Below are 20,278 nucleotides of genomic sequence, written 5' to 3'. Positions count from 1 at the left end.
TCACAGGTGTATAAGCTCCTTTATGCTTCCCGTCTGGCAGATTATGGCCTTGCGTCCCAGGCCTTGCATTACTGCGAAGCCATTGGCACGGCCCTCCTTAGCCAGGGAGAGAGCAGTCACCCTGTGCTATTAGTGGAACTCATCAAGGTGAGCTTCTCAAAGGGTTCCCTGCAGGTGTTTTATCTTCAGTGTTCAGAGAAGGCCAAGCAAAGCAGCTTAGACTGCACATTTCATCTTCTTTGAACATGCTGTAAAATTGGAGCCCATGGCTGTCTTTGACCACGTATGCATGCCCAGATGTGATAAGCAGAGGCCTGACATTGCACAAAGAAGGATGCTATGGGCGGGGGGCGGTGGGATTGGCGGCTGGAAACCAGGCGTGTGCTACGCAAGAAATTCATTCTTGCATCTGCTTTCCTGGTACTGTAAAACCACGTGTTCCGGTGAACCATTCTAATTATAAGAGCTGGGCTCAGAAAATATATTTTAGTGATTAAAACAGGAAATGATCCTTATTAAAATGCTTTTAAATGCATGGAATATTTTATCACATGTGGGACACATTTAAAAAGGAAAACAAAAACATATCAACTTTTAATTCCTGGGGAAGAAAACAATCAGGCAAACAGTTATTCCAATTAATTGAAGAAAAATCCATTAGCTGGAGAGTGAAAAGGCAGCCTACCGTCAATTTTTGCTTTGCTTGAGACGAGGCCCAAGTGTTGCATTCTGTAACCAATGAAATCTGTGGTGCTGAACCCCCTTACCCAGAAATCTCGGCCAACAGGATGATGGTCTTAGGGAGCTCAGCGACCCAGAGTGGAGCAGGAAAGTTTTGGGACTTAATGATGGAACAGAGTCTTATAACACAGAGTAGTTCCTCGACCAGCAGCATGGGCATCACTGGGGTGCTTGTTAGAAATGCAGAATCCCAGGCCCCACCCAGACGTCTGGAATCAGCATTGGCACTTCAACACGGTCCCAGGCGGTTCCTGGGTGCACTGAAGTTTGAGAAGCGCTGCTACAGGGCAGACGGCTTTGCAGAAACATAAAGCTGAGTAACAGTTTCTCCTTGTATTTTATTTAGCATCTAACACCAAGATGGGTTAATTGTTTATGCTGCAATTTTGGGAAGATAGCTGCTGAATTTGCTCCCTCTCAATTATTCTTTATAATCTAATTCACAAGTGAGTTGAGGCTCTCTTTCTTCTTTTCCCTTCTTGCCTCTTTCCCCATGGTCTTTGCATTTCTGTCACTTCTCTCTCCTCCCTCATCTCCTACTGTCTGCCCCTGACCCCTCTGGAAACCTGGCACAGCTAGCAGAGAAACTGAAGCTGTCAGATCCTCTGGTTCTAGAGGGACGCCGTGGGGAGAGGGACCTGGAGCCACACTGGCTAGTGCACCTTCGGAGGCGGCTGGAGGAGCTGGTGAGTGGGGTTGGAGCCCGTCAGTGGGGTGGGCCCCTTGTTTCCCTCTTCGCTCCCCTAGACACAGAGGAGGCAGGCATGGACCCCATGGTGGCTGTGGGGAACTCCATCACCCATGAGGCTCGTCTGGCCCGGGAGGGGGTGGGACTCAGGTTCCCGGATGCTGCAGCTCTCCTGGGTGGAAACGTTGTCCCGTGTTCGCTTGTGAGATAGCAGGGCCCTCTTCCGATTCACCCCGCCACCCTCTCTGCGGTCCCAGAACGTACTTTTTTATGACCATCAAAGCTTCCATCTCTCTGTTAGGAACAATGGATCACAGTGGACCCGTGTCACTTTCATGTAATGTAGGGCAATTGCCTAAAAGACTTCCGGGCCTTTCCTTTTTGTTCTGACAATTGCAAAAGCTGCTGGTAGTAATTGTAATGGTAATTGGAACAGGGCCTCCTACATTCTCTTTCTCGCACTGTCTCTGAAGAGAGGACAGTGGATTTTTTTAAGGCACATGTGCAAAGCCCTTACTCCCCCATGTGCTGCACGCTCTGGGGCCCACAGTTTAGTTCCCTCCACTTGCCCCTTCGTCTGGGAGACAGGAGGGGCTGAGACCGCACCCCCACCTCCCGTGACCCTCTCCCATAGCCCCCAGCATTCAACTGAGGTTCCTTTATATCATCACTCCACTGAAGTTTCTTTTTGACTTAATTTTTAAACCACTGTTCCTGTTCTTGTTTTTCTTCTTGTTGCTTAAAAAGATTTTACTTTATTTTAAATAGCAAAAGGTAGCAGGCCACATGGGCGATCCTCCTTCTGCTCACTCAGATATTTCGGGAGCCAGAGGAACAGGTACCTAAACTCACGAACTGAGCGTGTAAATGGCTGACTCTCAGGATCTGATTATATGAGATCACGTAACTTAAAAAACACGCCCTTCCCTTCCCGGAGGCCTTCCTTGCCCGTGTCAGTGTGAGCCCTGGTGCAGGCACCTTCTCCACACTGCCCTGGTGCCCACAGGCATCCTGACACTTGTAACTTCCCATGTTATTAGTTTCTGCTTCACATTCAGGTTGTAATACTTGTTGCCTAATTGTTTCGCCTGTGTTAGTACCGTCTCCACAGCTGAACACGTTTCTTGAGGCTGGAGATGGTGGATTATCAGTATTTCATGTTACTGTTGGGGGCATAGAAACTCTTCAGATGTTTGAGCTATCAATTGCCACATAAATGTGAAATATGTTTCAAAGTGTTTTCAACACATCCCTGCTTTCCCCTCAGGATGCCTCTGAGTGTTGAGTCGGGCAGACATTATCACCCCAATTAATTCCACGCCCTTTTCCCAAATTACACCCCATGGTGGGGTCAGGACAGGGTCTCATCTCTTTTCTTCCAGTCCTTTCCCAGCCTTTAGCCCTTCCTTCGGGGATGAGTGAGGGGGAGGGCAGGACTTGGTTTCTGTTTCCCGGCTTTGCTCTGTGTCACGGAATCTGTGCGGGTGAAGGGCCGGAGGAGAGCCAGGCTGGGTGTCTCTGGACGCTTCTGCTAGGAAGCAGCTGTGTCGCCTGTCACCCAATCCAGCAGGTGGGTCGGCTGCCCACACCAGCCCCATGACCTTGGGCCAGTCGTGGAACGCATCCACACCTTAGTCCATCTCATCAGCAAAATGGCAGAGCCAGAACGAATACCACCAAGGTCCCTTCCAGGGCTCACGCTCTGATCCTTTAAAAGCAAAGCCATCATTTCTGCAGTCTGGTTTGGGTTTTAAATGGAAACTTTGTAAGTTTCGAATACCTAAGTCCATTAGGATATCCTTAAAGGAGAAAATTTATCCAAAAATAAAGAAGTGTGGAGTTAAATGAGATGGTAATTTCTGCCCTCCCAAACCCCTGGTGGGCTCAGAGATCATAGACGGTAGTGAGAGGAATAATTTTGTGAACTAATCACCGCTGTGTTCACAGTAATGGCAGCCACACAAGCGGCCTGTCCTGTGACTGCTTTCCAAAGAGGACACAGGCAGGAACGCTCCCGTGCGATGCGTCCACGCCAAGGCCACATTTCAGTCTCACTTCTTCCTCTTTGTCCTTAGAAAACACTTTCTACCAGGATCTCTCAGGACGTCAAGGCGACTCAGAAGCCTTTGGGGACCGCTCAGCCCTGTGGCCAACACCGGAGCAGATGGGCCTAGCCCGGCCCAGCCCACAGGCGCCCTTTCCTCTCCAGCCGGGCTCTTACCCAGCAGGAGGAGGTTCCGGGCAGATAGGGGTCCCGGTGCCTCTTTACTCGGTTCCCGAGACCTGTCTGCCAGGGCCTGGTGGCAACGAGGCAGTGACAGGGGCTCCTGGAGGAAGGGCCTGGGAGGAAACCCAGCAGATACACCTGCCCCCTGGTAAGACCTGCCAGAGAGGCTGGAAGCCTTGAGAGAGGGGTTTTGGAGGAAGCAGATGAGGAAGGTGCAGGGACCAGTGGGAGGAGGTGGGGTCGGAGCTGGGTGTGCACAGGACTGAGGGCCCACTGTGTGCCAGCCACAGTGCTGGTACTCTGCATACCTCGGAGGGAGATTGCTGTCTCCATTCCCGTCTGCCTCTCTCCTGGGACAAGCAGAGCGAGGCCAAGGGCAGCCACTCCTGCCCTCCCCCTGGATCACATAGTTTCTAGGAAAGAGGCTGCAGAGCAGAGAAGCCAAGAAAATGCCCCCTGCACCTCCAGCTGTAGTGTAGGCCACGTCCTCCTTCTGAAGTCGTCCTGTGTCCAAGAGCACACTGTCAGGGACTGCCAGCAGAGGCCTGTGCTTCTGTGCTGGTCCCGAGTTTTTTCAGGCCCATCAGGCCTTGGACAGCAGGGGCTGAGTCTGGGTGAGCAGTGCTGAGCAACGCCAGGGAAGTGCTGGGAACTAAGGAGGGGGATCAGATCTTAGACCCTCTAAGAGAAGGTCTGTCCAGGACGGGAGACTCACATGGAGGGGATGGTGGGGGAGGGTCCCTGTGACGTAGCTGGAGGTGGCTCTGATGTCCAGGATTCCTAAGGAACGACCTTGGTGTTCAGGGTAGCGGTTGGGTGACCAGCGTGTCCTGGGGCGGCTGGAATTGACAGGGCCGTGCAAGTGGACTCATGTTCACTGTGCTCTGCTTGGGGTTATGGGCTCGGAGCTCTGGCTGCTTTGCAGTTGGAAAAGCCGACGATTTCCTTCTTCAGGATGGATGGAAAAAGCACAACTTGGAATCACTACTTTTGCTTGTGTTTTGTGCCACAGAAGAGAACACAGTGTCTCAAGAGACCTTCCAGCAGCCTGATGGTCAAAAGGTCATTTCCAAACCACAGGTGAGAGGACAAAGTATAAAAGATGCCGATGCCCACCGTAAGCATCAGGACTTTTCCAGCCGCCGTGTTTTCTTAGCCACGTGCAAACTCCTTCCTGTGCCTCGCACCAGCTGTTTCTTCCTCATTGTGCTGTGTCCCTCCTTGTTTCTTTCTACACCAAATCCCGAGAGGCAGGCAGGCGGCTGTGTTCTTGTGTATGTTCAACCCCACCAACCTGTGTCTGTGGGGACGGCAGGGCTGGGTTAGTTTGGGCCTCACGGGTCTGCTCCCTCTGACACCTTCTTACTGTTGCACCAAACACTCGCCATGCCCTGCACCCTCTTGATATTTGTTTCTTTTAATTTTCACCTTGCTTTATTTCAAAGATCTACGGTGGCTGTTCTCTTCTCCTCAGTTAGGCTGTAAGGTCTCCGAGGTGACTGTGTCTAATTAATCATTCTACCCAGCTGTACAATGAATGAGCCCCTTGCCCCAACATTGGGCAGTGCTGGTCCCAAATTGAAGATGTTCGTCAGCTTTGTCTGGTTGGAGGGTGGTGTCATGTAATTTTCTCAAGTAGTAACTGGGCTACAGGCCTTAAAAAACTTATGTTTTACATTTTTTTTTCTGATTGAAAAAGTAGTACATTGTTGTTATAGAAAAGGTGAAAAATAAAGAAAAAGCATCCTATAAAGACTCAAACATCATTCAGAATCCCACAGTCAAATATTTTGGTTATTTCCTTCCAGTATTTTTCCTATGTGTATGTGTAAATGTATATACATATGCACATATCATTAAGAACATGTGTATGTGAAGCTTTACTTCCTATTTGTTATTTAATAGTATATACTGAGATTTCCATGTCATTCATAAATATGATTTTTAACGTCGGTATGATAAAATCCGTTGTGTGAGAGCACCACCATTCACTCATCATCCACACATGCTGGGTTCCTCGGTGTGCCTGGCGTTGTTACAGGGGCTGGGGACACACGGAACCAGACAGAGCTCGCCCTCGTGGTGCTCCCTGTAGTGGCGGTGACAGCTGACGCCTGGGGCTTTACCTTAGATGAGGTGGCCAGGGGAGGAGGCCTCGAGCGAGGTCAGAATAGGGCGTGGATATGAGCCAGCTGAGTGTGTAGGAACAAGTGTTCAGGCAGCGGGAACGGCAAGCACAAGGCCCTGAAACAGGACTGATTTGGTGCAATCAAGGAAAAGCAAGGGACTCACAGTACTAAGAAATGGGGAGCCACAGAGGGGAGCGCCAAGAAGCCAGGCCAGAGGTGGGGAGAGGCAAGATCACCGAGGGCCTTGTGGGCCCTGGGAAGGAGCCCGCGTTTTGGTTCTCATTCCACATAAGGAGCTCAGATGTTAGTTCATCATTCCCACATTGTTAAATCTTTCAAGTGTGTTGCTTTTCTTTTCTTTTTCTTTCTTCCCTCTTCTTTCTCTCTATCTACCTTTTCCTCCCTTCCTTCCTCTCTTATAAAACACAGTGATGGACATCCTAGTATATAAGCCCTGTCTATTTCTTGAATTATTCCATTAGGAGAAATTCCTGGAAGGAGAGCCAGACTGCTTAGGTTTGACTCCTCGCTCTGCCATTTACTAGCTGTGTGACCTTGAACAGGTTGCTTAACCTTTCTGTGCCTTAGTTTTCTCCTATGTAAAATGAGATGATAATAATAGTACTTACCTCACAGGACAGTTGTAAGGGTAAACGAATCACTGTACATAAAGCACTTAGAGCAGTGCTTGTACATAGTAAATTCTATACTCATTAGAATAAAAATGAAAGCCTTTTCTATATTTGCCAAAGTGTTTTCCAAAGGTTGTACCAATTATGCTTGAGAGTGGAAAATGTAAACATAACACAAAAGGACAAATGTGGTATGAGTCCACTTATATGAAGTACCTAGGATAGGCAAATTTATAGAGACAGAAAGAGTAGAGGTGACTAGGGGCTGGGGGAGGGGAAAACGGGGAGTTAGTGTTTAATGGGAACAGAGTTTCTGTTGAGGCTGATGAAAAGTTCTGGAAATGGAGAGTGGTAACGGTTCTACATTGTGAATATACTAATGCCACTGAATTGTACACTTCAAAATGGTTAAATTGGTAAGATTTATGCTATGTATATTTTACCACAATGACAAAGTTAATATAAAGGGACATGGGCACATTGTACTCCCCTCTGGTGCATTTGTTCACAGTTGATCTTGAGTGAGTCTGTTAGGAAATGAGCTCTGGGATGAGTTGGGTTCGGTGGTTGTTACCTTCTCTTTTTGGGTTCGTGGGTCCCTGCGAGGTGTTACCTGGCTCTCTTCACCTCCAGCAGTAGCGTTGCATACCCCCTGCTCCAGGCCTTGGTGTAGTTCTGGAAACCTTATGTTTCTGGGGAGGTGGCACAGTGGCCAAAACCCCGTAAGAATAGAGATAATATGAGGACTGGGTCTGGGCTCTGGCCTTGTCCTGAGACCTGTGGCAAATCATTTCTCATGGCTAAGCCCCACTTCCTCATCAGTAAAATATGACCCCTTAAGACTATCCCACTGATTTATTGAGTGGGTCAGGTCAGGGAGTACATGGACATGTGCCTTTGTAACCTGTCAAGTGGAACAAAAACGCTAGTTCTTGTTTTCTTTAATTTCAGGTGCCACTGATTCCCAGAGCACGAAATATTTCTGAGAGTTCCACCATTTCAGTCAAGGAGGATGAGGAGGAGCCCTCCTACGAGGCAGATAAAAAATCTCCCCAAAATACTGCACAGAGAGAAAAGCCAGGGGATGTGAAAGAGAGCACAAAGGTGGGGGGACTTGTTCTTCTCTTCCCTTCGTTCCCTTCCCCAAGTGGCGAGCAGACTTGGGAATCTGGGCTTTGGTTGTGTCCCTGGCCCCATCATCACGTCAGGGTGGGTTAATCTCCTATTTGGTGGGAGAAGCAAATCTACAGGACATGCAACTTCCCCTCCCCGTTCCAGAGCTCAGGGTTTGGCTGGTTCAGCTGGTTTCGCTTGAAGCCCACCAACAACATGTTCCCCTCTGGAGATGAAGACTCATCTGACAGTCCTGACTCTGAGGTAACCTCGGTGGGGGGACAGGGAAGCTTCCTCTCCTGTGGGCTCTTCAGAGGAAGTTTCCTCAGCACTCGGAGGGCCCGGAGCTGGCATTGGACTCTACCCCTATCCCAGTCCAGATGAAGCAGAGGTTTTCTGATGGGAGATGGTGGGAAATAAGTTGGAATTGTGAGGGGAAAGGCAGATGATGAAAGGCCTTAAAATCTAGGGCAAAAAATATTGACTTTGGAGGGGCAGCAATAATTTGGATTATTGAGCAGAGGAGTGCCATGAAGAAAACGGAGTTTTGGGGAGAGAACCCCAGCAGCAGGTTGTGAGTGGAGGCTGTTGTGGGCACTGTAGGAATACAAGCAGACTGACATGACTTTGTTAACCACCAATGCTGCCTTTCTTTCTCCACTAAGCAGGAGACCCCCAGAGCATCTGCCCCTCCCCAGGCTAGCCCAGGCCTCTCACCGACACCTCTCCCCGGGACCCAGGCTCTGCTGGGCGCCAGCGCCTTTTCCAGGGGCACAGGTACCACAACCTCACATCCTCTAGGCTGTCTGTGGTCCTCTCTGTGCTCCCTGGGGGTTGGGGGTACCTTCTGGAGTAGGGACTTCTCAGTCCTGAGCAGTGGACACAACCGACTCATTGCTTTCTAGGTGGGGGTGAGGTCCGAGGATCAGCGTCCAGTGGCAGAACAGCCGAGGGCACTGGGAGTGGAGGCTTGTCTGGGCTTGAGGTGAGCAGCCCACGGGCTGAGCCTAGGGCCCCTCCAGATGCCTGTGTGTGTGAGCACTGAACTTGCAGCCTGGCTGGAGGTGCCATCCTGTGAGGGCCTGACTCATGGGGAACACGGAGAAAACTTTTGTGTTAGTTTGCTAAGCCTGCCGTAAAAGGCATCACAGACATGCAGCTTAAACAACAGAAGTTTATTCCTCACAGCGCTGGAGGCTGGAAGTCTGAGATCAAGGTGTTAGCAGGGTTGGTTTCTCCTGAGGCCTCTCCTTGGCTTGCAGAAGGCTGTCTTCCCCATGAGTCTTCACATGGTCTTCCCTCTGTGTGTGTCTGTGTCCAAATTTCCTCTTCTTATAGGGACATCAGTTATATTGGATCAAGGCTCACCCTAATAACCTCATTTTACCTTAATCGCCTCTTTAAAGGCTCTGCCTCCAAATACATTCTGAGGTAATGGGGTTAGGATTTTAACATATGAAGTTTGGGGAACACGATTTAGCCTATAACTGCTTCCTTAGGTGAAGTCTGGAGAACGGCCTCTCTCCCTGTCCCGGGAGGAGCCAGAGTTCATCCGTCTCCTTGGCAAGGGCCGTAATAAACCCTTGAGGAATTGTCCACACTGGTATGGATTTCATGCCGATTGCTGGGAAAACATTTTTATTTCTTGTGGCCTGGTTAGAGCACTCTTGTAGTATTTTAGGCCTTTCAAGAATATGTTATTACTGTTTATGACGCTTTCAATGTAATTTATTGTGGCTTTTTCTTCTCGTGTGCTCCAGGGGCGGTAGCACCGGAGCCTCTGCAATGCCACCCCAGCCCCAGGGGTTGGCTGTGCCCACTTGTGCCATGTTTGTTTGTTCAAGATTCCCTGAGTTCTATCAAGAAACCCTTCCCATCTGCATCTCTTGACCAAAGTTGGTGCTCAGGGAAGCCCTTGACATTCTGGAATCGTGACTGACAGGACTTGCTATTGTTTTTCATCACAGGGTGTTTCCTCTGAGCTCAACTTTAACCCTGGTGTTCTGCTTCCCTCACCCACCTTGAAAGGGCCTGTTCCTCTCTACAACCCATCTCAGGTCCCCCAGGTAAGGGAGCTCCGAGGGAGAGGGGTTAGGAGCACAGGTTTCGGATTAATGAGACCTAGGTTTATAATCCTAGTTTACCACTTACGGCGTGTGAGTTCTTGAGCAGTGAGTTAACTTCTCTAAGTCTCAGTTTCTGCATCTGTAAAATGGGGTTAGTGGTTGTTGCCTCACAGGGTGGTTGTGAGGATAAATGGGAGCATGTATGTGAAGGGCCTGGCACACACAAGATGCTCAATGAAGGTTGCTATGATTAATATTGCTTTTGACCTTTCATAAGTCTTGAGACTCGAGAGACACAATTGGTGTTGGTATCACTGATGTGGTTGCACCCTCACTCTGTCCTGGGGGTGAGGGGATCATTGCAAAGTTTGAGAGAAGCTGAACTCCCCACTCCTCAAGAGCTGGGGCAGACTAATCTCTCTAATGCATCATTTGGCCTCCCTCCTTTATGAAATCAAATCTCTTTCTCCATATTTAAAAAGCGAAGGTGTTGGGTGAAAGTGAATAATTAGAACACCACCGTGGGAAGCCAAAGACAGCTGGTGTTGTAGACTCTTAGGATGCCCTAGCTCAATCCAGCCAGTCAGCCCTGGATGGAGTCATGCTTGGGGCAATAATCTGGTGCCATGTTTGTTCTTTTCCAGCTTCCCACAGCTACTAGCCTGAACCGGCCAAATCGTCTAGCTCAGCGCCGCTACCCAACCCAGCCATGATAAGAACGACTACCTGTCCCAGGCTGGTCTCCCTGAAGCACAACTTTAATGTTGCTTTCCTTTCTTAATCTCCCAGCCCCTCTGCCATATTGGGGCCCCCAAGAGGGTTGTGCTGGCCTATTGCCTCCATTGGGCATGGAGAAGGCAAGGGGACAGGGTCTCCCAGGACACAGCTCAGTCCAGTCTCTTAAGATTAGTTTCAGAACTATGGGAATTACTTCATCAGGTGGGAAAGCTGGGTGTAATGGCAGCCTGGAAGTGAGCGGAATGCCATGGCCGCGGCACTTGGAATGGTGACTTTAGATCCTCAGGAAAGTCAGGCCCTAACAATACCACTGCTGGGATCAGTGATGACACCACTGGGCTCTGCAGAAGGAAATTATTGAGGAGGGAGGCGCTCAGAGGAATATTCTAAACTAACTGACTGCTTCCTCAGTCTTAGTTCTAGACCGATTCATGGCTCTAGTTAGCAAAATTTTTATACTGAAACTTGATTTTTGCTTCCTGTCATAATTCCCTCTTCAGTGACATTTCAGCAGTTTCCCTCTTGGTCCTGGTTTTGTGCACATTTTTTATGTGGTTCAGATTAATTATATTTCTCTCACTTTCTTAGCTGGTCCTATTTTTTCACATTCTGGCAACTGGCTATCAAGTTAGATTGCTGTAGGCAGCATATCGTCATGGTAACTACTGAACCTAATGATGCAGATGGATGGAACATCAGTATAATAAATGACGGAAAATGTTTCCTAAAAATTCACCCCTTCCATAAGAGAGGAGGAATGAGTGCCTGATATTGTTAATACCTCCCTTCCTACCTCAGGCCTTTGCAAATTGATGTTCGGAGGGTCACTGGAGCCAGAGTGAGGAGGAAGACAATGTGGAAATTTCCATTTCTCCTTTCAAACCCAAAATAGGAATGACTCTTGCTGTTTGTCAGATTTGCTGAAAATTGCTCCTCACAAAGAACATTTTTTTGTATGTGTAATTGTACATATGGGTTTTGTACTCTAATGTACTATGGTTCTGATGTTGATGGCGATTAAACCAGATAATTTTATAGCAAATGCTTGTCTCTGGCTGATTTTTGCAGAGGGAGAGAACACAGTGAGTGATCTCTTCCCTGAAGTCTTTCTAGTAACGGCTTCATTGTGTGATAAGGTGCAAATGGCTGGAAAGAGCCCTTTGTTAACAAAGAATCTAGGGACTGATCTCTTAACTTCCAAGTCTTTTTTTTTTTTTCTGTTGAGGAAGATTGGCCCTGAGCTAACATCTGTGCCGGTCTTCCTCTATTTTGTATGTGGGATGCTGCCACAGCATGGCTTGATGAGCGGTGTGTAGGTCCGCGCCCGGGATCTGAACCCTTGAACCCCGGGCCACCAAAGTGGAGCACATGAAGTTAATGACTATGCATTGGGCTGGCACCCAAAGTCTATTCTAATGTTATTTTTTAAATTTAAAAAAATATGGACAAAATCTCTGCTGATGCAAATTAGTCACTCCATTAACTAAATAGTTCATATTCTCTAAAATGTTTATTCATCTCTCAGATTAAATTAGGAAATGTATGCATCAGTATTTTGCACTTTGAAGGCCCTCAGTAAATGCTTCCTTAACAGACTGCTGCCCCTTGGGTTTGTTATGCTGACACCCCATGGTGGAACTGTGGCAGTAGCATGTGAGTTTCATAGGAACCAAGCTGTTTAGACTTGAATCCTGGCTCATTCACAGTTCACCTAGTAGCCTTGGGCAAGGTTATGTAACTGTCCTGTGCTTCAGTTCTCTTATCTATAAAACGAGGATGGTAATTACAATAGTACCTACCACGTAGGGACATTGCAAGAATTAAGAGAGTCAAGTCTTAAAAACGTTCCTGGTACTTGCTAAGTACTCTAAATGTTTATTATTAGTATACAATATAACAAGTAAACTTTTGACTGTCTTGTTGCCTACCAGATTAAACTGGATTTTTCATTCTTGATATAGGTATATAATGGGAATAATAATTTTATTTTTTATTTTTTTTATTTTATTTTTTGCCCCCAAAGCCCCAGTAGATAGCCGCACGTCACAGCTGCACACCCTTCTAGTCGCTGTATGTGGGACTCGGCCCCAGGATGGACAGAGAAGTGGTGCCTCGATGCGCACCCGGGATCCGAACCTGGGCCGCCGGCATCGCAGCGCGCGCACTTAACCACCAAGCCACAGGGCCGGCCCGGGAATAATAATTTAAAACTACTTTTCAATGTGTCCTTATTACTAAGCCAGTTTTTCTTCCTGTATCCCATCTGCCACCAATGCTACGCCATGTGGCTTAGTGCCTGTGGGAACAATGACATAGGGGAAGACCTACCCCATACAAAGGAGCACTTTACAGGAGGAGTGTGGGGACTGAAGAGAAAGGCAAAGACCTCAGATGCCTGTGTCCTCACTTCCTCCTTCTGTTGGAATTATTCATGGAAAACCAGTGACCACAGTGTCAACAGAGCAAGCATTGAGCTCAGTTACTTCCCAGGCAAAGTATGCAACAGTGAAGAAGTTTCTGAGGGGGAAGTCAGCGGGTTTTACGCACAAGAAAGGGAGGAGGTCATCGTATTTATGCTAATTCACGATTGAAAACTCGTACCCTGGCAAAATCAGAATGCACCCATGAATCAGTACATGATTGGTTAAAACAAGTCCTATTGTTCATTGGTCAGGAAAGAGCCCTCACTTGGGTCCAGTGAGGGTTTGATGAACCGGGGTCACTCAGAGTTCTTAGTTGCTTATCAGTGTTTTTTAGTGGTGTTGAGGTTGCTAAAGGTCATTTACAGCTTCAGCTGGTTAAAACTAGTTGTAAATCAAAGCAAGTGCAGCCGTAAGAAGAAAATTTTTCTTTTTCTTTACAAGGTGGAGGCTTTGGGAGCAGAGCAGGTTGTGATAGAAACATGCTGCTAGGAGTGGGGAGCCTGGGAGCACTGGGGTCGTGGCCCCTTTCCTCATCCATAGCTGGGCAAAGGCTGCAACCCCTGAGGAGAAGCTGGCTGTGGGTTGGCAACTTGTCCAGTGTGGCTTGGAAGCCATAGCAGCTTGGTCTTGGGGATGACTGTGGTCTGAGGCAGAGCCTCTAGCTCCCTGCAGCCTTGTGTATGTGGACTCCGGCAGGGAACGAAAGGCCACAGGGACCAGTCATGCCCCAGCAGACACCAGATCAGGGCCAGGCCAGACCAGCCACCTGCAAAGAATGGGGCCCACCAAATCGGCCACAGACCCTCTTTGCCCATCGCCATGAGCCATTTTGGGGAGAGAGAACAAACAGAATTCTCTCTCTTTAAAAAAAGGAGTTACCAGAGGCCAGCCCCTTGGGGTAGCAGTTAAGCGCGTGCATTCTGCTTCGGCGGCCCAGGGTTCGCAGTTCGGATCCTGGGCGGCACCGATGCACCGCTTGTGAAGCCATGCTGTGGCGGCGTCCCATATAAAGTAGAGGAAGATGGGCACGGATGTTAGCCCAGGGCCAGTCTTCCTCAGCAAATAGAGGAAGATTGGCAAGGGATGTTAGCTCAGGGCTAAACTTTCTCACCACAAAAAAAAAAAAAAAGGAATTACCAAAGACACTGTTTAAGAGGGAAGAGACTGAGTATAGAATCTCTACTCCTCAATGGGATTCGAGCTTAGAGGAAGAACAGTTATAGGAAATGAAGCAGCTACATTTTCCTTAAAAAACTGAGTGGTAATGTGCAAATTTGTGATCCTGCTATATACATATAATTTAATATTTATATGAAAACATTTAAACTTAATGTTTAATAATTTGGAAGAGAACAAACCGTTAAACTCCATTTAAAGTGTCTTTATCACATGTCACATTCCAGCCTTCTGTCTAATCCCCTTATATGGCTGTAAAACTGCAAACAGGCCTTGATTCCTTAGTCACCTATACAGACTCCCCTTTCAGCCTTAACTCAAGCTGCAAGATGCTCAGGATCAAAGCCTCTGCTAGCTTTTTTCTCCCCCTAGAAATCTTCTTTCTCTTTGGTCTCTTCCTCTAAGCAACCAAGAAGAAGCGCAACAGACTGCATCCACCTCTTCACTAAAATCAGAATATTTTCTTCCCAAGAGGAAATATGCAAACTCCTCTTCTGCTTGAAAAGAATAATAGGTGTGTAATTTGGGTCTCTCCACTCGCAGGAGTTTCTCTGACACTTCCCCGCCCCCAGAGAGTGGAATGGAAGCGACTTTCCCCTCCTGTTTGCCATGTTAGGCTGGAAATTGCATATAGTATGATCTGCACGCAATAGGATGTTAGGTACTTACCTGAGGTTCCTCTGAACACGACCCCCAACGCTGCCTGCTCTCATGGAGCACTCACACCAGGCACCATTCATTCAGGTCCTTCAGAAATGGTTTCTTAATGAGATTTCAAGTTATTTTGAATGAGGATTAGCAGCATATTAAAATGTTTTTGTTACAATCTCACTAAGTAGAGGAATCGGCTTCCCATACTTTCTTCCTTTTTGAATATACCTCCAGGTAACAGTACTTTGCTGGAACTAGGTCAACAGCAGAGTAGCTCGAACTTGACTGACCCAAGCAAACTACTTGTTACTTGAATGTGAGATGTTCTCCTGGTCTTTACCCATCTTAGAGCCAGTTAAGAATCCAATTTTGTGTGTGTGTGTGTGTGTGTGTGTGAGAGAGAGAAAGATTAGCCCTGAGCTAACATCTGTTGCCAATCCTCCTCTTTTTGCTGAGGAAGATTGGCCCTGGGCTAACATCCGTGCCCATCTTCCTCTACTTTACATGGGACGCCGCCACAGCACAGCTTGACAAGCGGTGCGTCGGTGTGCGCTTGGGGTCTGGGCCTGCGAACCCCGGGCCAGCGCAGCGGTAGCGCTCTCTTAACCGCTATGCCACCAGGCCAGCCCCTAAGCATCCAATTTTTAAAGACTCTCAAGAAAGGGGGCTTCCACTGCTTCCCTTGAAGCTTCAGCCTAGAGTTCCACACCCTCAAACATTAGGAAGCTATTCCTAATACTTTATACCCAAATCACTCATGCAGCTCTTTAAGACTCTCAGCTGGTCCTCAGCGGAGATGGAAAACAGCTGCTCACCACCACCTGTACCTGGAACTCTTTCACATTCTGGAAGGCCATTAAATTGTGTCTCAGCTTATGAAATGAAGCCTTACAAAATGGGTTCTTCTTGACTAAAGTTGGGGATTAAACTAGCTAAATGCTTGGAGTCTTTTGGTAGCTACAGTGGCCAGACGTTCTGAATTTCAATCATAATAGTGATAATATTTATTGAGTATTTACGTTGTGTCAAGCACTGTGGTATGCATTCTATGAAGTATATAGTATTATTGCAACATATTATAGACGGGGAATCTGAAAACTCAAGAGAGAGATTAAGCAATTTGTCGAAGGTCACACAGCTAGTAAGGATGGAGCTGGGATTAGAATCAGGTAGACCTCAGAATGCGGGCTTTTAGCCACATTGTCCCTGGACATACACACATTTATTGGTTCACTTATTCATCAAATATTAACTAAATGATGTGTTAGGCATTGCACTGCTTTCCTGACGAGATGGTCTTGCTTTCTGGAATGGGTGAATTTGTGCGTGGGCCATTTAAGAGCAGGGTTTTCTTTCTATTATGTTTGATAGCTTCTCTGGGGGTATACCCCATTGTTATTTTTTTTCTTTCTTTTTTTTTCAGTTATTTTATTGAGACCATAATTGTTTATAACATTGTGTAATTTTGAGTGTACATTATTATTTATAAATTTCTGTATAGACTCCATCGTGCTCACCACCAGTAGTCTAATTTTTATCTGTCACTGTACATATGTGCCCCTTTACCTCTTTTGCCCACCTCCAGCCCCCTTCCGCTCTGATAACCACGAATCTGTTCTCTTTTCCCATGTATTTGTTTATCTTCCACATACAAGTGAAACCATGCAGTATTTATCTTTCTCTGTCTGGCTTATTTCACTTAACATAATACCCTCAAGGTCCATCCATGTTGTTGCCAATGAGATGCTTTTGTCCTTTTTTTATGGCTGAATAGTATTCCATTGTATATATATACCACATCTTCTTTATCCATTCATCCATAGAAGGGTACTTGGGTTGCTTCCACTTCTTGGCTATTGTGAATAATGCTGTGATGAACATAGGGGTGCATAGATCTCTTTGAATTGTTGATTTCAAGTTCTTTGGATAAATACCCAGAAGTGGGATGGCTGGATCTTATAGTATTTCTATTTTTAATTTTTTGAGGAATCGCCATACTGTTTTCCATAGTGGCCGCACCACTTTGCATTCCCACCAGCAGGGTATGAGGGTTCCCTTTTCTCCACAACCTCTCCAACATTTGTTATTTTTTGTCTTGGTGATTATAGTCCCCATTGTTTTTAACAGCCAGCAAGGCCAGATATTATGACACTTGTCTCGATTGTGCTGAGTTCAAAAGCTGCTTATTGTGGCATAGTTCTCCCTCCCAGACCCCCCGCTCCTCCAGGGAAAGCTTCGTACCTTGCGATTGCTCCCGGCCATGAAGCGTCACGGCTAGAATGTGGCTTTTTCCTCTCCAGAAAGGTATTTCTGTCTCTTCCACTTCAGTCAGCGTGGTAAATTGTGGGGGTTCTTTTATCTGGTTTCTGGTTCACTCTCAGGGGTGATTGTTCCAAGCATAGTTGTAAATTTGTTGTGTCCTTGGGAGGAGGTGAGTTCAGAGTCCACCTATGCTGCCATCTTCCCAGCAATCCCCAACAAGGTGGTCTTGACACTTAAAATACTCATAGTCTAGTGAGGCAGCCAGACATATAAACACAGAAATTACTGCCTAATGTGAAAACAGTTACAGATATATTCAAAGAACTTTGTACCTTGATATCCCCTAATAATATAGGGGTTTTATCTATTTATATATCTACTTGGGGGCTAATATGTTCAAATTGTACCGCCTCTTGTAAATTAAGATCAAGGTTAAGTTCACTGCTAGCGTGTTGAGTAGTTAATCTGTTGGCCAGAGTTTTAAGTGGTGTCAGGATGTGGTGGATGTGCATGAAGTCTGAAGGAACAAGGGTAGTAGTGCACTGTGACGGCAAATACCGTGGAGCAGCGGCACCTGAAAGGGAGATAATCCGATTTAGACTTGCTGAATTGCTATCACAGACTCCCTTCTTGCTTCTTCCTGCCCTTTACGGGATTCTGAGGCAGGAAAAGACCGTGAATATTGCAGTGGAACTCTCTGAAGTGTGATTCGTGTGCGCACATCCATGGATGCCATTCCACGAGGATCCCTTCACAATGTATTTCTTTTCACCTAAGCTCCACCCCAACCTTTTATTTCCTCTTCTTCACAATTACTGTTCACTCTCAAGTGACGATTTTCTAGAAGACAACCTCTCCATTAAGCATCCTCCAAGTAGCTGATACTGTGTAGATATCCATGGAGTCCCACTTACCAGAATAGGATGTGACAGATCCTATGTCAATAAATCCAAACTTTTGGCTAGCAAATTTTAGTCAATTTTTTATATTCCCTGAAACTATTCTTGGAAATCACAGGCCTTGACTTTTAAAACTTGTCTTTGAGTTCTAAGAGGCAATTTTGGAATATGAAAGATGATCACTGACTGTTTCTTTTTCACTGTTCTTATGTTCTACAACTATGATTTGGGATCACAAGGAGACCTCATTGTCCTGGAGTAGAAATAATTTGATTTGAGCTTAAAGATTTCATTTACACTTCTTTGGGTATTTGGATGAATATCCAGGAATTAAGAACAAACCAGAGCCTTACAGTCATAACTTATTTATGTAATTTTTCAGCTTCTCTTTGCAGACAACAACAACAAAGCAACCCCCAAGCCTGCAAATGGTGTTAGTCATTCTGATAATGCACATCAGTTAATACCTTGAGTCAGGATCCAGCCGCACTTGCTTCACACAACAGGTATACTACCAACAAGTTGCAGATACATTGACATTTAGTTTGCAATTTAAAGGTAATTGATGTTAAGCCCCTAAAATAAAGAATCATTTGCAAAGAAAACAATCACTCCCAATTTATCACTCTGTAGAGGCTAACTTTGTAGTCTCGGGGAAGACGCTGTGATAAGAATGAGAAGACTCTCGGTTCTAGGCTCAAGTCTCCCACGAGCTAAACTGGTGACTTTAAGGAAGTTAATGGAATTTCTCAGTGTCCCCAAAGTTCTCACTAAAAACTTGGATTTGCTCATTCAACACACATTTACTTAGAACCTCTCATGGGATAGATAGGTGAAAGAAAAGTACCAGCTCTCAAAGCTCACAGGAGAGTTGGGAGACCGTGACCAGGTATCTCCCGGGACAGGTGTTGCTCCAGGTGCCATTTCAGGAGGCCCTGATTCTGCCAACTAGGTGATTGGGCGGGTTCTGGAGGAGGCAACTTTATCAATGAAAAGACCATGGCCCGGAGTGGTTAATCAATTTTCCTAAATCTCCTTAATTAACGTTCTGATTTCCAGGCTGATGCTCTTTTTCTTTGAATATGAGAACATAATTTAAAATGTAAAACTTTTTTATTATTTCATTGGGGGTCTATTTGTAGTAATAAAAACATCAATAATAATAACTAAGATTTTGTGCCAGGCATTGTTACAAGAGTTTACATGTGTTTATTCATTAAATTCTCTTAACACACTATGAAGTAGGTATTTTGAAGAAATCAAGCACAAAGTTCAAATAACTTGCACAAGGTGACACAGCTAATGATGGAGCCGGGAAAGCATCATGCCACATGCTTCATATATGCTGTCTGTTTTAATCCTTAAAACAACTCAAAGAGGTGGCTTTATTAGCCTCACTTTGCAGACAAGGAAATGGAGGCACAGAGAGTGTAAGCAACTTCCCCAAGAGCACACAGTAAGTGGAGGAGCTGGGATTTGACCCCTGGTCCCAGAGCCTAGACCCTTACCTCTTGTTCACTTAGTTTAAAATCCATAGTAGTTGTGAGGAGGGAGTCAAGATGGCAGTGTAGGCAGACTCTGAACTCACCTCCTCCCGAGGACACAGCCAATTTACAACTACTCGTGGAAAAATTACACTTGAGACAGACTGAAAACTGGATAAGAGGAACTCCTGCAACAACAGACAATCCTAACTGAGGTAGAAGAGGCAGAGACTCCCTTCTGGAGAGGAAAAACGCCACCTTCACAAGCCGCCAGCTTCACGGCCGCCCGGGAGCAGCCCAAAGGTACACGGCCCTCCCTGGAGGAGCGGGGCCCTGAGCCGGGGAGTGCCCCCGCTGTGGGCATTACGTGGACCCAGCACAGTCGAGACGAGTGGCATAACATCTGACTTCGCCTGCTACTAAAACATTGGGGAGTACCCCCAGAAAATTTGTTTACAAAGAAACTAAAACAGGCTCTTAAAGGGCCCATGCGCAAACACACCCGTTTCAGAAAGCAACCTAAAATCACCAGAAAGAAAGGTGCACAGTGCTTTGGTGAAAAGAGACTCACCTAATAGGCCCTGTGTGCATCTCGATGAGAAGTGAGACCTCTCCAGGGACTGGGACATTGGCGGTGGCCATTGTTGTGGCCTGGTGTGGGCATGCTGACACAGAGGCCATTGGAGTTCTCCCTGAGGCCTGCTAGCCCAGGTCTGCCCCACCCACTAGAGCACCTATTTAATCCAGCTCAGCCAGGGCAGGCAGCCCACCCTAGAGACCGGCCCCACCCAACAACAAGCCCTCAGGCAACTTGTGGACCTGCATAGATTGGCGACTAGATTCTCTGCAGCCTGGCAACTGAGCTGACTTCAGTGGGGCAGGGTGTGCAGAAGGAGTGGATGGAGTGTGTGGGGCTCCTGCCATGGAGAGACTGGGTCCACTTCGGGAGGTCAGGGTGTGCACATGGGGCAGGACTGTGTTGACTGTGTGTGTGGACCTGTGGGCGGCAGGGCTTGTCAGCTGCAGAAGACTTGTGCTTCTCAAAGACC

At 46.8% G+C, this 20,278-nt stretch overlaps 1 protein-coding gene across 1 annotated transcript in view; it reads left to right on the top strand.

Annotated features, from left to right (window-relative positions):
• SEC16B (SEC16 homolog B, endoplasmic reticulum export factor) overlaps positions 1–11,362 on the top strand; it is a 34,974-nt gene extending 23,612 nt beyond the window's left edge. Inside the window, exons 15-25 of the mRNA XM_004425005.3 lie at positions 7–147; positions 1,317–1,427; positions 2,204–2,267; positions 3,505–3,804; positions 4,669–4,736; positions 7,369–7,521; positions 7,696–7,794; positions 8,199–8,307; positions 8,436–8,515; positions 9,498–9,596; positions 10,241–11,362. Coding sequence (XP_004425062.1) covers positions 7–147; positions 1,317–1,427; positions 2,204–2,267; positions 3,505–3,804; positions 4,669–4,736; positions 7,369–7,521; positions 7,696–7,794; positions 8,199–8,307; positions 8,436–8,515; positions 9,498–9,596; positions 10,241–10,309 — 1,293 coding nt within the window. The 3' untranslated portion in view covers positions 10,310–11,362. The remainder of the gene's footprint in view (positions 1–6; positions 148–1,316; positions 1,428–2,203; positions 2,268–3,504; positions 3,805–4,668; positions 4,737–7,368; positions 7,522–7,695; positions 7,795–8,198; positions 8,308–8,435; positions 8,516–9,497; positions 9,597–10,240) is intronic.
• The last annotated feature ends 8,916 nt before the right edge of the window (positions 11,363–20,278 follow it).

The sequence above is a fragment of the Ceratotherium simum genome, chromosome 2, assembly GCF_057802395.1.
Source record: "Ceratotherium simum simum isolate JZ-2026a chromosome 2, ASM5780239v1, whole genome shotgun sequence".
NCBI lineage: Eukaryota > Metazoa > Chordata > Mammalia > Perissodactyla > Rhinocerotidae > Ceratotherium > Ceratotherium simum.
The sequence above is the reverse complement of the archived record's forward strand: the minus strand, read 5'-3'. Positions and strand labels throughout refer to the sequence as shown.